An 18661-nucleotide genomic window follows, 5' to 3' on the forward strand; every position below is an offset into this window, starting at 1 on the left:
CCCCATACTGTTCTTCATAGTGGCTGTATCAATTTACATTCCCACCAACAGTTGACATTACCATGCCAACATTCATCTTTATTTTCTCTTAATAGCTTAATTCTGTTAGATCTTGGTTATTTTGTAGTCTTGATTATGATTCTAGTGTTTTTAGTATCACTTTTACTGACTTCATGGAAATCTGCATCTTCACCAGTTTTATAATTTAATCTTAGATTGGTACCATATCATTTCCCATTATCAGCAACTAATTGATGATTGACATTAATATGGTGGTTGATATGAGAAGAGATAGTGGTAATAAGTGGATGGGGATAGGTGGGGATTATTTCGTAAATGATTACTATTGACTGTTTTCATGCTATAGCAACTTTTCTTCCCATGTGTGAAATTTCTTCTCTTAGACTCAGGGGACTCACATAGTAAACATTTAGGCCATTACTACAGTTAACTTTTATCTTTCTGCCCTCATAGTAGAAAATCTGTTCAAATCCTGACATTTTCAGTGCTATTTGTATTCACTGGTATTACCATGACATGGTAATTCTGACTTAGCGACATATGTGTTTTTCCTACTTAAAGGTTATTTCAAAGTGTGAGAAGTTGGTAAGAACTTTGAAAATAAAGCCAAGATCACAGTGCAGTGACATATCCTTCTTTAGGATTGTATCCCCAAGTAAAATTAGTTGGTCAAAGGATGACTCCTGCAATCTATTGCAAAATTTTTCTCTAAAAAATCTTTGGAAAGGATCTGGGTCATATACCGAGGTTATGATTCAAAAGAAGACGTGTCCACACTGCTATATTTAAAATGGATAACCAACAGGGGCCTTCTGTATATTGCAAGGAACTCTGCTCAGTGTTATATGGCATCCTGGATGGGAGGGGAGTTTGAGGGAGAGCGGATGCATGTGTATATATAGCTGAGTTGCTCTGCTGTGTACCTGAAATGATCACATTGTTAATCAGCTATACTCCAATATAAAATAAAAACTCATCTCATAATAAAAGATGACTTAAAGCAAAAGAGACTTATCAACTGAGTTGTTTTCAAAAACTTGTGTTCTGCTCTCCTGATCATCTAACAGTTTTTAGACATTGGCATTCTCTCAATGGCAATATTCAGACATTGATAACACTTTAAATTATAATAAAATTCCATGATATAAATACCATTTATTTTGTGTAATCATTCATTTATATAGATATTGACTCTGGTCTTGACAATGTAATATGGGACACCACTAAGCTGTGTATTGACAACAGCAAAGAAACCATAACTGAGAGGAGTCGGAGACATCATCCACACCCACTTGCGTTAGTGGTATCAGGGAGGCAGAGAGAGTGTGAATATGTGTTCCATGAATACTTAAATGTTGTGCCTCTTTTTTTATCTTTCTGCAAGATAGTAAAGAAGGAATGAAATGTTGACTGCTTTCCACTAGAAATCTTAGCTTGGAGAATCACACAATGACTAGTTTCTCTCTTCTATTCAAAGCTGCCATGGAGCTTAATAAAGACATAATTATACAAGATGAATTAGAGCCAAATCAGTCTTCCATCAATGAGCAAAGTAAGTGTAAAACAATAAGTTGACATAGTATTAACATCCCCCATACTATTTACATGCTAAGCAGAGTGATATAATATGAGCGCTTCATGCTTTAAGACAAAATACATGAAAATTGCTTGTCTAAAGAAATTCATTTGGAGGGATGTTTGGGAAACTGGGTATGATAAGAGCAAATGGGAGGGGTGGAGTAAGCGTCTCGGTGGAGTAATTCCTAGTCCCTCGTGTCTGCCACTAGATGAACATGTGGGCAAGCTGTGACAAAATGAAGGGATGACCTTTCATGGCTCCCTGTCTCTTTTCTACATAGTATTTATCATTGTATAGATTGTACTTTTTTATGTGATTCTTTGATTAATGCCCCTTTCCCGATTAGACTATAAATGTCATGATTGTAGTTTTATACTGCTCACTGTTAAATCCCCAGTGTCTAGCACAGCACTAGGAACAATAAATATTTGTTGAATGATTTAATAAATGATAGACCAATCTTTCCTTTCTACCGTGTCCATGACTCTCCAACATTATGTTGTTAAGCCAGCAAACTTGGGAAAGGCTTGGTCCGTAATCTGTCCCAGACACTTAAGAGCAAGGTTTTCTCTTCTACGAGTTATTTGAGAGCAAAAAGATACCAAACTAGGAATTGTGGGAAACATAGCATTGAGGAAGTGCGATCCTAGTGGAAGATGAAGCCAAGGAGTTTAGAAAGGGATATTTTTGAAGAAACAATTCTGTTTTTAGAGGAAAACTTGGCTTTCTATAAGTGTGAGCTTAACTTTTTCTGATGAATTTGGTATAATACCTTCCATTTTCTTCACAATATTGCTTGTTCAGCTTCAGGTTTGTAAGCTTGAAGTTGGAACACTTGAAGTGTTTTTTCTAACACTGTGGTGATTTAAAAATGTATGCAAATTTTCACTGATTGATGAAGAGCTCATGTTTGTTTCAAGTTTAACAGAAACATATTTTCATTTGTTATCATCAAGTAAATGTTCTAACCACAGAAAGGGCACTGCATTTATTCCACAGCCCGCCATGTTCTAGGCTTCCTGTCTCTGAATTCTAGTACCCAGATTGAGGAGCACATGGGCTCCTCAGAAAGTTGAGGCTTCCTTTGCTCACATGGCTGTATCTCTTTTCGTGAGGAGGTCTTGAAGCCTAGTTCCAGATAATAAGATGTGAAATAGACAATCAGGAATGTTGCCTTGATACATGCACACTCCATTTCACATGGAATCAAAATTACCACATGTGAAATAAAAACATGTATGTTTTAGTTTGGGCTTCTTTCCTTTAATGAAGGAAATGGAAGCAGTGTATCTCATGATCACTGAGCTCAGAAGGCAAGATGGAAGAATGCTCATGTGAAATGACTTTTTTCCAAAGACTGAAGCATGAGAAAAACAGCAATATAGATAGAAGTGTTTCAGATATATATGAACCCACTTGAGTTTTATACACTACTAAAACTGAAATACACATTTTAGTATACAATTAGAAGATAATACCTAATTGCCAAGGATGCAATCTGGAAGAGAATACATTGAATAGAGAATTTCAGACAGCATCATGAAACTCTGCTCAGGGAATAACCGGTTAGAACTGTGCTGATTGGCAGTGAGATATCCTTCCTCCCCACACAGGTAGTAGAGTCGTCTCTCCAATGAACAGGCTCATTCTCCAGAGACAGTTATGTATAGTATTGGATTTGATTCCATTAACACAGCAAAAGAAGACTGTAGAAGTCCATCGTGCAATAAAGTAAAGCCTCAGAATAAAAATACTTGTGTCTATGACAAATTAGCTTCATATGAGGTTAATATGTGCAATTGTCTGGGGCTTCTTAAAAATAAAATCTGAGAAATGCTATCATGTATGTAGATATTCAGTGTTCATTATGTCATGAGTTTGAACAATGAGTGGCTCTAATGTAATCAATAGAGAGAGAAAACAAACCCATGAGTTTTGTGTTATTTAGAAGATTTTCTTCATTGATATCAATAGCATAAGAGTGCATTTCTTCATTATATATTTTTTTCATTGTCCATGAATAGGGACAGATTTAAATGTCAGTAAGTGCAGTGTGCCACGTGATTTCATCTAATATGCAGTGAAACCTTAAAATGTCTTTTTTAAAGCTGGCTATTAAAGCATACAAATAGATGGCACATTCACTGTGCAAAACTGTTGCCAGACTGGTTTTTGATTGGGACCATTTGACACTGTAGAGGGAGCATGGACTTGGGATCTACAGATGCAGGGGTGAGCCGTGGATCTGCCACTTGCCCAGGTGTGACCTTGGAGACAGTATTCAGCCTCCCTGTAAAGTGGTTAACACCTAAACTGCTGTGCTTTTATGAGATTTAAATGAGATAAAGCCTCTTAGAGTACCTGGCCCCATGCCCAGCACATGGTAGTGTGAGCGTGTTCAATAAATGCTTATTCTTTTCAGCTCCCCCTCAACCAGGGGCCCATCCCTTCACTTCCCACATGGATACATGTGATAAAACTCACTTGTGGTTTTCAATTGTATTAGCAAAAAGAAATTGATATCATTTTAAAACAGTCTTATATGAAATCACTTATATGTGGAAACTGATTTAAAAATAATACAAATGAACTTATTTACAAATCAGAAACACAGATCTCACAGTCAAATTATGGTTACCAGAGGGGAAATGTAGGGGGAAGTGATAGACTAAGAGATTGAGTTTATCATATACACACTACTATGTATATAATGTAGATAACTAATAAGGACCTAGTGTATAGCACAGAAAGCTCTACTTAGTGTTCTGTAATAATCTACACAGGGAAAAAATCTGAAAAAGAGGCGGATATATGTATGTGTATATGTATATATAATTGATTCACTTTGCAGTACACCTGAACTAACACAAGATTGTCAATCAGCTATACGTCAGTGAAAATAAATAATAAAAATGGACTGACTCCATCCCTACGATTCTGACTTAAGTAACACCTTACCTATTCTTACTTGAAAAATAATACTCGGGTGTATATCTTATCACATATAAACCATGCAGTGATTCTGAGAGGAATTTAAGAGATTAATACCCAGATTTTACAGAAGAGAAAACTGAGGCTCAAGTTGTTAAGAGAGTTGCCACAGTGGGACTTACCCGTGGAAAGCTAGGACTGGTCCCCAGGTCTCCTGGCCACCACTCCCATTTATTGGAGGATTAAGCTTCTTTGGCATGAAGACAGACTGCTCAAGGATCAGATCCAGGTTTTGCTACAGTCTAGATGTGTGACCTTGGGTAAGTCACTTAAGTTCTCTGTTCCTCAGTTTCCCTAACGACAGAATGATTATAGTAATGTTATCATCATCGTAAAGTTGTGAACTTTTTAAATATAAGAAAAAAAATTACAGAATAAAAGATACCTGGAGAAAGGAAGTGCTTGGTATATATTAGTTCTTCTTATAAATCCAGTGTTTTATCGGCTACCTGGTGCTACCTAGACATCAGTAAATAATTAGAAATTTTTGAAATAAAATCTGAACATCCTGTCCTAGGATTAAAATTAATCTCAGTTATTTACTTTTTTGTTGCTGTAGTTCTCAAATACACCCCAATAGCCTAAAGACTCTTGCCTAGCTGTATACTATGGCAAACCTGGTATATTTTTTGACTAGGAAAAACTGTCTGCTTTTTGTAAGAATAAATTTGAAATTTGAAATCGTTTCACAAATTTTAATCGGTCTCTTTGTTTGCTGTCACCCTAGGAACTAACTTCACCCTTGCGGAACTGGGAATCTGTGAGCCCTCCCCACACCGAAGTGGTTACTGTTCCGACATGGGGATCCTTCACCAGGGCTACTCCCTGAGCACAGGGTCTGACGCCGACTCCGATACAGAGGGAGGGATGTCTCCAGAACATGCCATCAGATTGTGGGGGAGAGGGATAAAATCCAGGCGCAGTTCCGGCCTGTCCAGTCGTGAAAACTCGGCCCTTACCTTGACTGATTCTGACAACGAAAATAAGTCAGATGATGAGAACGGTAGGCCTGCTTCTTAAATATTTTTTTGAATATTTTGGGGACTGTACCATGTGGGGCTTGGGATTTTTTTTTTTAATAAAGAGGCATATAAAACCATTCATTTTCTTTTAAATCGACCTTGTCTACCCACACTGAGCTGAGGGAAAATAAACCAGCAAACCTCGAACACACAAGAAATGAGGAGAGAATTTTAAAATCTCATTTTGATGATAACACACTATTCAGACATCATCAGTTGGTCTTATTAGCAAGTAAATTACATTGCAAAAGAGGCAACTTGATAAACTATGACCTATACCTAGAAAATGTCCTCTCTCCACAAGTTTCTAGGTCTTTGTATTGATTTCCCCTTCCCAGTAAACGGCAACCTGGGTTATTTTTTTTCATGAAGATCTCTTAAGAATCCTACCTTATCTTAGACTTTCATTTCCAGGCAGCAATGCCTCATATCCGTATTGAAGATCAAACTTGGAACAGAGGCTCTGGAGTTTAATAATGACAAATAGGAAGAGACTTGTCTTCAAAAAAGTATTCTTTTCTATGTTTACTCTTCTCCTTGGTACCTATGTAGGTTAATGGCTTCCCACACCTTCTATCACAAATCGCTATTGCTTATCCATCCAGCTTTGTAGATGGGTTTTAATGAAACTTTGAAAATTAAATGCTTCCGATCATTAAGCAGTAAATATAGGAAAGCTCAAGCAAGTCATTAAAGAGATAAGGTGCTTATTTGTGGCTTTCTTAGCAACTCAGAACCGTGTTGAGCCCAAAACATTTTTTAAAAGATAAATTGCATTAGGTATGGTGGATTTATGGAGAAAACATCAAATGCTATGTGGTTTGTTATGAATAGATTTTGTGTTTGCTAAAAGAATTACCATTAAAATATTTACAAATAGATCAGTTAAGGTTTCTATAAAACATTGTAAACATCTACTAGAGCAGCTCTAAGTATTTTCTTGCATTTAAAAAAAAGAAATTTGCAGGCAGACAGCTTGTTGTAAATGCAAAAGCATAGCTAAATATCATTTAATCTCCAAACCATGTTGAAAATATTAATACATCATATCCAGGGTAAGTCGCGTATATTCAGAAAGATGTCACCATATTGCATTTAAATTTATGTTTAATTCCGAAATAGTTTATTCTCTAGTGGGGACAAGGGAATGTGTCTTATTATGCCTCAGTTCATGGAGCTAATCAAGGTGTACTCTTAAGGAAAAATCTGCACTTGACTCCTTTTGAATTTTAACAAAATTCTGACACTTGGCACATTCAACACTCTAAAGGTGCTTATTTGATAGGAAATTACTTTTAGAAGTTTTCATAAAGGCATACATTGAATCCATTTGCTGATGTACTGTTTCAGCTTTGGTGTGTGTCAGACATTATTGAAATGCAGGCAGTTTGATCACCTAATAAATAAAATCACTTGTAATTCAAGAACTTACAGCACATCTTAAACAACTTATTTTAGAAAATATTCTGGTTGGAATTCTCGCTGGTCTCGTGGGATCTATAAAGAATCACCTATACATATTTCTAGAATTTATACTCTTTCTTTTTAAGCTATATACCTCTTAAAAACTCAGCTAATGAGGGGAGGTTTCTAGTGAAGCAAGGGGAGCAAAAATACTTGCCTTGAATTTACCTACAACCGTAAGGGAGGAATGAATTTTACAAGTCAAGATGTATTTGGTAAACCAATAGCAGTCACTTTTTTCCAATATAATTTGAAACACTGTATTCAAACAGTTTTCACCTGGGGCAACTCTGTATAAATCCGAGTCCTGATAGGAAATATCCCTTAAATATAGTGTGATGATTTTTCGCAGTAATGCTAGTTCAAATATAGTCAGAATTTCATGACCATAGATAATGCACTTAGAACCAGGAAGCAATTCTTTTGTTCCTGCATTTGACAGACCATGAAAGTGGTTCTGAAGTCAGAGTTCAAGTTTAGGTAATAGATGGTTATTTCAAAACTTACAGATAGAATGTGTTCCTTTTCTCTGCTTTAATTTTCTCAGTATTTTACATATTCCAATGATATAGATAATTCAGGCTCTGTTCCTCTTGGGGACTAGAAATAAAAATAAGAAATTGTCCACATTACCTCATAAATTCCTTAACCAAATAAAAAGTGAGGTGTGAGCTACCCTGCAGACTGAGGTGTTACTTCAGTCAACTTCTTGCTCTTTCTTTTTGACAAATTCTTTTTAGCTCACACACACAAAAAATCAATGCGTTTTCACCTGACTGATTTTTTGAAGTTTGGGAATGTATTATCATATAGATTGACAGTTGCCCCACTGGTTCATGCCACAGCATGGACACTTACAAAGCCATCATTAATTTCTCACACTCGTGCCCCGCCATGACTTCCTCCATAATAAACACTCTGTCCTTCAGAACCAAATCAATAACCTTTTAGGCATGTCTCTCTTGAAGAGGAAGTAATGGGAATCTACACTTTGAGAAAGAATGTCTCCAATCTCATTTTATATTTAAGGGTATGTGGACACAGAATGAATCTCTTCTTTGGACCCCATATATTTTTATTTCATTTTTATGGTGCTATCTTGGGGTACAGAGATATTCACAGTTCTTATTTAAAATCTCCCTTAAAAAAAACTCCAGTTGTAGTTTTTGCTATGCGTAGGTAGCAAGTCAAGACAGGTCTCAAAAATCAACTTGACTTTCTATAACATAAAACATGGATCCTACCTTCAAACTCATGTAATAAAACTCGCTGACTACTAACAGTCCTTTGTACCTGCTGCTGTGGCAAAAATGACCTACTAGGAACTAGTAACTTGAAAGTCCCATCACACTGAACACACAGATGAATTTGTCCTTCTTTTTTTTCTTTTTCCCAGTGTAGATTCTTCAAGGTTATCACCACTCACAGCTCTGCGTCTTACACATACTCCATGGCCACCAAATTAATATTGTACTGTTGGATCGCTTTAAATAGATAAAGCGCTAATGTTCAGGTTATTTTATCAGATTCTTTAACTCTATCTTTAAGCTCACAAGGGCTTAGCTAGAAACGGCAGTGTGAGTTGCAAACAGCAAGGCCAAATTTTTGCAGCTGTGAAATTTGACTGCATCTATAGAAAGGGCTTTCCCAGTAACTCTAAATTAGAATCATTCCTTTTTTGGGGTAATAAATGTCCCACTTAAAATATGTCCTCTCCAAGGCCCTTTTTATCACCTGAGTTATGGAGAAAATGGGGCAGTCACTAATACACAAGAATAACTAATTGCCTTCTTAAAAATGCGAAATAGCACACACTGTAAAAAACCTGGTCTACGTACCCTTGACTCCCTTAGGCAGTTTCTTCACCTTGGGGACTTAAAAATATCCTTGAGTTTTTTTTTTTTTTTAAAGCATAATTCTAGTTTCAGTTATTTTATTGGAAATCCAGAAACAGGGGGCGGGGAGGAAAAGACAAAGAAAATAAGCTTGGCTCTGGGATAGGAAGCCAGAAATTATAGAAAACAAATCTGACCTAGGATGAAGCTTTAGCAAAAATATCCTTCCTTTGCCCTGTTTGTTTCCACCCACAGTGAATAAGGACAATGTTCATTTACATCTGTTGTCAATTGGGAAATTTATAATTCTCCTAATATACTTTGAGGTTGAAAATATAAATGTTGGGTTAATTCCATTACATTTCACCAAATGCATTTACAAAGCAAGCTGGCTCTTGGCACATAATGGATTTGTGTAAAGTGTGTTTGTGGAATCCAGATGCTATTAGATTGCGAGTCCTCTTGGAAGAGGTCTCTAGTGTTTCTCTCTCTGCTGGAGAACTTGAGCACACCCCAGTATTTGCTGCAGGTTAATAGAGCCATGAGGTGTGAACTTGGATGGGATGAAGGAGTTCCCTAGTCCAGCAACAGTGTCTATAAATTGGTACCTCAAACTAATGCACTGCATTCACTTGTCATAGGAGGTGGGTTTCTTAAGCCGTCCTTCTTTCCCTTCAAAAACCAGCTCCTAAGTACATTTTACATTAGAGTGCCCTATAATTAAACACACCTAAGACCTGCCAGTAGGTTTCTGCCCCGCTCTATTCCTCTTACATATTCTTAAATTTATTTTGTGTGTTATGATCCACTCTACTCCTCTCTTCACCCCCAGCCCACATGTAAAAATTACAGAGAATGCCTGGAACATATATAAAGTTTTACTGTAAGCACCAGACAACAATAGCCAAGAGCTCATAATTTTGCTCTTCACGAAAGCAAATATGTTTTGAGTTAGAATAGTTAATGAAGTAACTATAAAAATCATAGGATAATAATTTGTACCTTTGAGGCTGATATGTAGGTGATTTAACTTCCACGGTAGCTAAAGAAAATATTGCCTCAATCCTTCAAAAACAAAACAAAAACCACACTTTAATCCCTTTTGGATGACCATTATTTCAAATTGTGTTTCTAAGCTTTATCTATTTTTATCCTTGCAAATGTGAAAGAGTAACATTTATAAAGAAGAATGTGAAATGAGTTATCATGGATAGAAAAAAGTGAAGGACTTGAGAACCAAATGTCACAGTTTCTTAGTCGTTTCTCTTCCTAAATGCAAGGATGATTTGATTTTAATAACCGTGGCCCAATTCCCTGCAAGTGCACATCCTAGAGGCCATAGGGGCACCTTATCTTACAATAAGTTATTCAGGGGAGTCCAAAATAAATGATTTTCACAATGTTAAATACAACTGATAATAATATAGAATTAGAGGCAAAATTTAGGAATATCACATCGTCACATGGCATAATAGAGAACCAAGAAGCAAAAGGATCAGTGTTTTGCAAATATATCTATATGGGACTTCAGAGATTCAAGTTTTTGGCAAATTAAGCAATGCTTGCATAACTAACGTATTACAGGGTACTTGAAGAAGTAAGAGTATGTGCCTGATTCCCAGGACTGCATGTTCCAGATTATAAACTTTAGTGGCATGGGTTTTCCTTATTTATATATTTCTTTCCTTTGGTGGTTTCTTTCATGTTTGTTAATGCTCCCAGGGGCTATCGAGCAATGGCTCCATTCAATAAATACAATAAATAAAATGAAGCATTAAGCCTTACTTTTGGCAAGGGCAGCCTTATTATTACACGTGTAATCTCCAGGCCTTCGGGGAGACATTGGGCTTGGTGGATAATCGTTTGCTTTTAAGCTGCTGAGTTTCTCGTGTCTGTAGTTTTGCTTCAGTTAAGAGCAAAGGCAGTCACCCGGTGAGCAGCACCATATTCTTGTCCATTCCCGATTAGGAGCCTCTTAACTCAGAAGAAAACTCTAACTTTTTCATTTATTTTTTGGTCATTTTTTAGTTAAGTTGTTGTTTGTCAAGGATCAAGTTCACTGTACAAGTTGGGGGAGAGATGTAACCAAATACTAAGAGTGTAAATAAAATGAGTGAAAACTAAGGAAGTTGATAGCATGTATTTTCTACACACAACTGAATCAGGATGAATTGCTCTGACCCTAAAATCACACCAAGAAGTATTTGAGAAGTGCGTATGAAAAGCAATGAGACATTAGAGTTACCCATTCTGAAACCAGGACTTGTGAGTGGAAGGGGGAATTTTCAAGTGATAGACTTGTATTACTAAGTAAAACAAAATGCAGATATGTACTTATTATGTCTATATGATTATATACAAACGTAAAAATGTTACTGGTAACATTTTTTGGTTACTAGCTGAAGGAACTGCCTAGAAAATTGTCCTTTCAGGGTTTCCCTAAACTCACCTTCAGGAATTGTAAAGGAATAGAGTGAGTGAGTCATAGAATAGTCATCAATAGCAGAGGGGATGAACTAGATAGTCTGTGAGCCAGATCCTGCTGGTTAGTTATTTCATTTGGTCAGTGCAGTGTTTAAACATTGAATGTTACTAATCAACATTTTCAGAAAGGGAGATTTCATATTAGAAATGTTTATTTTTGGCTTCTCTTCAATGTACAAGACCCAATAGCATTGTCCAGGTTTCCCTCCGGACAAACAGGCGTAGAAGCAGTAACCAAAGCAGATCTTGTTAAACCCATGTCTTCTCACTCACCTGGGCTCCCTCCAGGCAACTCCTCTCTGATTTAGCCTTTGTAGGCACTCGAATGACCAATCTTGACCTTATGTTACAAACTGTAGGGAGATCAGAGTTCATAAAAATGTAGAATGAAAGTAGGAACCGGCCATTGTAGCTTAAGTTAACGTGTTAGCATAGTAACGTCAACTGCTTTTTGTAAGTTTGGCTCATCTGTAGGATAGGTTTCATTTTGCTTTATCAAATTTCTAAAACAGTTTACAGGGGTTCCAATAAAATGAAATCAAGTGAAAGTCAGTTTAGTCTGGAAATTAATAAAGTAACTGTGTGGACTGGGGGATGGTAACGTGAGTAATATACAATTCATTTCTTCTGAAGTAAATGCCCTGAAATACTGAAAAGTTAAAGTCAGAATCTTTCATTTTAACACATACATTTAAGTTATTTTAATATAGAAGTATCTAGATGGACTTTCAGGAAATAAATGAAGGGAGAATCCATTTTAAAAACTTTAGCTACTTCAGCTGATTAAGGAAAACCCAGGCTTTTCAGGCAGAAGCCATTCAAAGAGGAGGAAAATGACTTTGTGGTATGTTCAGTTTTGATCAAGCAAGTACTTCATGGAGTCTGTTACAATCAAGTGAAAAATAATAAAGGCTAGAAAAGGAAAATACAGTGATATGTGAGGACCTCCAGCTCCTCAAGAGAGAAAGACTGGGAGCAATGTTGGATGATGCTGAGTTGGGAAAAAGTGATTCAGAAATGATGCTCCACAAACTTAGACACGATTGTCTACAAGTGGATAAGCAGGACACCCAAGTATTACTCAGGGACAACTCTTAGTCACAGCACAATGTACTCCCAGTTCTCTTTGTATCCTTAAGCTATTTGTGAAAGAGAAAGGGTAATTGAAATACAAGCATGTTTACAAATGGAATGGATTGAAATATTTGAGTTGACTGGAGTCTCCATTCCTAGAGGTTTATACTGGCATTAGGAGGGTAGAAAAGATCAATACTAAAGCAATACCATTTCTACTTGTGTTAAACATAAGAAAGCAGGGCATGGATGTACATGGAGAGAGTGGAGCACAAGAAGAAATAGTTTATAAGTTTCCAATAAAGAAGAGATGATTCATAAAATATTTATTTATAGTGTAGTTTATGCAGGAAATACACTGTCATCATTCACTAATCCAATAGGATTCTTGAAATATATTTTTTATAAAAATTGGAAGGTAATGCACATTACTTAAAAATGCATATTTTCATACACATGAAGTATATGATGCTGATAAAACTATGTTCTATTTTATTCAGCATCAACGAAAAGTGAGTTAAATAATCCCAGATGAGGAGACACATCAATTTGTGGGGGAGGGGTTCAGTTCAGTCACCGAGTCATGTCCGACCCTTTGTGACCCCACTGACTGCAGCACACCAGGCTTCCCTGTCCATCACCAACTCCCGGAGCTTACTCAAATTCACGTCCATCGAGTCACTGATGCCATCCCACCATCTCATCCTCTGTCATCCCCTTCTCCTCCTGCCCTCAATCTTTCCAAGCATGAGGGTTTTTTTCCAATGAGTCAACTCTTCATATGAGGTGGCCAAAGTATTGGAGTTTCAGCTTCAGCATCAGTCCTTCCAATGAGTATTCAGGACTGATTTCTTTTAGGGTAGACTGGATGAATCTCCTTGCAGTCCAAGGGACTCTCAAGAGTCTTCTCCAACACCACAGTTCAAAAGCATCAAATCTTCGGTGCTCAGCTTTCTTTAGTGTCCAACTCTCACATCCACACATGACTACTGGAAAAACCATAGCTCTGACTAGACAGACCTTTGTTGGCAAAATAATGTCTCTGTTGGTCATAGCTTTTCTTCCAAGGAGCAAATGTCTTTTAATTTCATGGCTGCAGTCCCCATCTGCAGTGATTTTGGGGCCCAAGAAAACAACAAGTCTGTCACTGTTTCCATGGTTTCCCCATCCATTTGCCATGAAGTGATGGGACCAGATGCCATGATCTTAGTTTTTTGAATATTGTGTTTTAAGCCAACTTTTTCACCCTCCTCTTTCACTCTCAAGAGTCTCTTTAGATTTCCTTTGCTTTCTGCTATAAGGGTAGTGTCATCCGCATATCTGAGGTTATTGATATTTCTCCCAGCAATCTTGATTCCAGCTTGTGCTTCATTCTGAAAAAAAATTAAGTCTCTGCTGGATGCTCAGCATTATACAAAACTGTGCTTGTCTCTTTATGTGTCTGTGTTGTGTGTACACTGAGGGGAGTTCAGTTGAGGAGAGGGATGTTATTGAGAGAAATAGGAAGGAAACATAAGGAATAGAAATTGATCAGTTCCAGGGAGTTGTTATCATAAGATCATTTGTGAAAATGCCAGAATGAGTCCTGTAGATATTTTCTAGTGTATAGTGTTAGGAGAAAGAGAAGAGAGAGAAAGGTATGGGCCGGTCTTCTTTTTTATTTGAACTCTGTTGGTCATCTTTAAGGCCTCAAGCCACTGTTCCAAGAATACTATTTTTTCTATGTAAATCGGAATGCATGTTACTGGGTCCACATTCACTCAGTTCCCATGTATGAGCTCTTGCTTCTTGGTGGCACTGAACCAGTTTGAGTTGTCAAAGAAATAGTATGTGATTTGGTGGGGAGCTTAATTTATTTGCAGCATAAGATATATTCTTCTCTGTTTCTCCTCCCTTCCCACAACTGATTTCTTCCCTCAAGACTTCAGCCCCCCCAACCCTGCATCTAGAAATGATTACCCCATCAATGAACTAATTTCTTGATTCTTTGACTCAACCTTCATGTTAAAATTAGGAGAATCACATTTTAAAATGTGATTTGAACATCATGATTCACTGGGTTGCAAAAACAAAATTGAAGGTTTAATTTAAATGTACTTTTTATCCTTTAAAACTTGTATTTTTGAGTATATTTTATAGTGCATGTGATATATTAGTGTATTTACACACACCCACACACATATATGATACATTACAGAAATGCAGAAATGTATATATTAGAAGTGTATTCAGAATTTTTATGTTGATACATGTATACAACAGTATGTTAAATCACTGTTGTTTTAGGTGTTCTGTTTCCCAGGAGATGAAGTCTAAGCAACAGTCTCGCCTGGGAATACTTGGATAACCAGTTATCTTGTGGCAGCCTAATAGATTGTCTTTCTTGTCATTCAGAATTATCCGTACCAATCATACTTTACTCTTTTTTAATAGAATTCCTATTTTCTTCTCTCAGTCCTTCTGTCAACTTTCGGTTCTTTTATGGATAGATAACAATATTTACTTCACTGTTCATTGAAGAAAGCAAGCATCACTGTACATTTATATAGAAATCCCTGTTTCTTCTCAACAGAGAAATGGAATGTAAACATTGTATGCATCAGCTTACAATGGTATGCTGATGGTCAGGTATAGTAGGCGCAGCTTCAAGGGGATCGTTTCATTAATAATTAGGTAGTAAATGAGGATTAGAGCTTGCATAAGTGGGAATAAGATGACAGATACTCCAAATGAACAAAAAGCAATGTGTGTCATGGTTGGGGACAGGAAATGGTGCAAGGATAATGATGATTTTTCAAGAATGTTATCTTCCCCCAAATGCCAACTAAAGCCAGACTAATGGGAACATGGTGATTTCACTGGAAGCAGTAGATATCTAAACATAGAGGTATAGGAATCAAATGACCAAGAGCTTTGAGCTGTGTTCTGACTAAGAAGAATTAGAGAACAATTAAAAGTTTATTTGAGTAGGAAATGTAATATTTTAGGAAACATCTAATTAAAGCACACACACATATGCACACAAAAATTGTTTGGACAGGAAGGTAATAAAATTAGAAGTAGTGATATTAGAGACAGGAGCTGTAATTTAGGTAGGAGGACCCAAGAAATCTCTAGACCACAGAGAATCCTGCTTCTTGACGTTTCAACAGGAAGAATTAAGTTGTCATTAGCATATGAACACTGAATATTTATAGTTAAAATATTAAAATTTGAGAGCATCTAAATTGAATCTCATAGAGAACACTGGATGTTCCTTACAGAGCAGTCTATTATGCTTACACATATAGTACAGTATTACATCAGCCAGATACAGTGTTTATTATTTTTTAATCACATGGTTAAATAATAAAATAGCATCAAATATAGCTATATATAAGTCATGATATTATTTGTATAGGAACAGTTAGGGTGTTGTAGGTGAAGATTAGCTAGGACTATTCCTCGTTGATTATTAGTTTCTTGAAGATTATTTCTGCTTCTATATTGAATATATTTTATATTTCTTGTTGCTCTTCTGAAGTCATATTTTCATGTAATTTGTCAGACTTCTGTAACTGTGTTGTTTCACTTTTCATCCCTAATCTTTTATATTTTTATCTTCATTTTTTTAAAACAATCAGGCTCTAAAGAGATTCATTTATTTTTTTCTTTTAAGCTTTCTATTTGTCCTTATAGTTTTCTCTAGATTATTTTTTTATAAAGTTAATTTCATAATTCTCTCATCTTATTATTTGGAATTTATTTTGTTCTTCTTCTAGCATTTTAAGGTGGGTATTGTACTTAGGAAGAACATGTTTTTAGTACGAGTAAATATGTTTACAGGGGCCCTAGGATTTGATACACAGTGTTGCCCTCTTCGTTGCTTTCTGAAGAGTCTCAGCTACCTGGACCCTCAAAAGAAAATGGACTCCTAATGCTACCATTTTTTCTTTAGTACTAGTAAAGGCTTTAAAAAACAAAAGACAAACAAAAGTGCCGATTTTTGGTTAATTCTTTATAGTGTTCAAGGTGAAATATAATATATATATAATATTAACATATTAACTCATATGTATATAAATATCAGTTCAGTTCAGTCACTCGGTTGTCTCCAACTCTTTGCTACCCCATGGACTGCAGCACACCAGGCTTCTCCATCCATCACCAACTCCCAGAGTTCACTCAAACTCATGTCCATCAAGTCAGTGATGCCATCCAACCATCTCATCCTCTGTCATCCCCTTCTCTTCCTGCCTTCAGTCTTTCCCAGCATCAGGGTCTTTTCCACTGAGTCAGTTCTTCATATCAGGTGGCCAAAGTATTGGAGTTTCAGCTTCAGCATCAGTCCTTCCAATGAATATTCAGCGTTGATTTCCTTTAGGATTGACTGGTTGGATTTCCTTACAGTCCTTACAGGGACTCTCAAGAGTCTTTTCTAACGCTACAATTCAGAAGCATCAATTCTTCAGCGCTCAGCTGTCTTTATACTCCAACTCTCACATCCACACATGACTGCTGGAAAAAAAACATAGCTTTGACTAGATGAACCTTTGTTGGCAAAGTAATATCTCTGCTTTTTAATATGCTGTCTAGGTTTATCATAGTTTTTCTTCCAAGTAGCAAGCATCCTCTAATTTCATGGCTGTAGTGATTTTGGAGCCCCAGAAGATAAAATCTCTCACTGTTTCAATTATTTCCCCATCTATCTGCCATGAAGTGATGGGACCAGATGCCATGATCTTAGTTTTCTGAATGTTGAGCTTTAAGCCAACTTTTTACTCTCCTTTTTCACTTTCATCAAGAGGCTCTTTAGATTTTCTTTGCTTTCTACCGTAAGGGTGATGTCTCTGCATACCTGAGGTATTGATATTTCTCCTGGCCATCTTGATCCCAGCTTGTACTTCATCCAGCCCAGCATTTCACATGCTGTACTCTGCATATAAGTTAAATAAACAAGGTGACAGTATACAGCCTTGGCATACTGCTTTCCCAATTTGGGACCAGTCTGTTGTTCCATGTACAGTTCTAGCTGTTGCTTCTTGACCTGTATACAGATTTCTCTGGAGGCAGGTCAGATGGTCTGGTATTCTCATCTCTTGAAGAATTTTCCACAGTTTGTTGTGATCCACACAGTCAAAGGCTTTGGCATAGTCAATAAAGGAGAAGTAGATGTTTTTCTGGAACTCTTGCTTTTTCAATAATCCTGTGGATGTTGGCAGTTGAATCTCTGGTTCTGCTGCCTTTTCTAAATCCAACTTGAACATCTGGAAGTTCACAGTTCTTGTACTGTTCATGCCTGTCTTGGAAAGTTTTAGCATTATTTTGCTAGCATGTGAGATGAGTGCAATTGTGTGGTAGTTTGAACATTCTTTGACATTGCCTTTCTTTGGGATTGGAATGGAAACTGATCTTTTCCACTCCTGTTGCTGCTGCTGAGTGATGCTTCCTGAGGCCCACTTGACTTCACATTCCAGGACGTCTGGCTCTAGATGAGTGATCACACCATCATGGTTATCTGGGTCGTTAAGATCGTTTCTGTATAGTCCTTCTGCCTACTTTTGCCACCTCTTTTTAATATCTTCTGCTTCTGTTAAGTCCATGCCACTTCTGTCCTTTATTGAGCCCATCTTTGCATGAAATATTCCCTTGCTATCTCTAGTTTTCCTGACAAGATCTCTAGTCTTTCCCATTCTATTGTTTCCTCTATCTCTTTGCATTGATCACTGAGGAAGACTTTCTTATCTCTCCTTGCTATTCTTTGGAACTCTGCATTCAAATGGGAATATTTTTCCTTCTCTCCTTTGCCCTTAGCTTCTCTTCTTTTCTCAGCTATATGTAAGGCCTCCTCAGACAACCATTTTGCCTTTTTGCATTTCTTTTTCTTGGGGATGGTCTTGATCCCTGTCTCCTGTACAATGTCACAAGCCTGTGTCATAGTTCTTCAGGCACTCTGTCTATCAGATCTAATCCCTTGAATCTATTTGTCACTTCCACTATATAATCATAAGGGATTTGATTTAGGTCATACCTGAATGGTCTAGTGGTTTTCCCTGTCTTCAGTTTAAGTCTGAATTTGGCAATAAAGAGTTCATGATCTGAGCCATAGTCAGCTACTGGTATTGTTTTTGCTGACTTTATATAGCTTCTCCATCTTTGGCTGCAAAGAATATAATCAGTCTGATTTCAGTTGACCATCTGGTGATGTCGAT

At 36.9% G+C, this 18661-nt stretch overlaps 1 protein-coding gene across 4 annotated transcripts in view; it reads left to right on the forward strand.

Moving 5' to 3' along the window:
• Positions 1-7175, forward strand: part of LOC112447478 (teneurin-2) — a 426777-nt gene extending 419602 nt beyond the window's left edge. For 3 of the 4 annotated variants that reach the window (XM_059888818.1, XM_024995298.2, XM_024995299.2), the window contains 2 exons: positions 1499-1573; positions 5319-7175. In XM_059888818.1, the coding sequence (XP_059744801.1) occupies positions 1499-1573; positions 5319-5611 (368 nt within the window). In that variant the 3' untranslated portion in view covers positions 5612-7175. The remainder of the gene's footprint in view (positions 1-1498; positions 1574-5318) is intronic. The other variant, XM_059888820.1, reaches the window with a different exon arrangement.
• Positions 7176-18661: the final 11486 nt, after the last annotated feature.

This window comes from Bos taurus, chromosome 7 (assembly GCF_002263795.3).
Source record: "Bos taurus isolate L1 Dominette 01449 registration number 42190680 breed Hereford chromosome 7, ARS-UCD2.0, whole genome shotgun sequence".
Lineage (NCBI taxonomy): Eukaryota > Metazoa > Chordata > Mammalia > Artiodactyla > Bovidae > Bos > Bos taurus.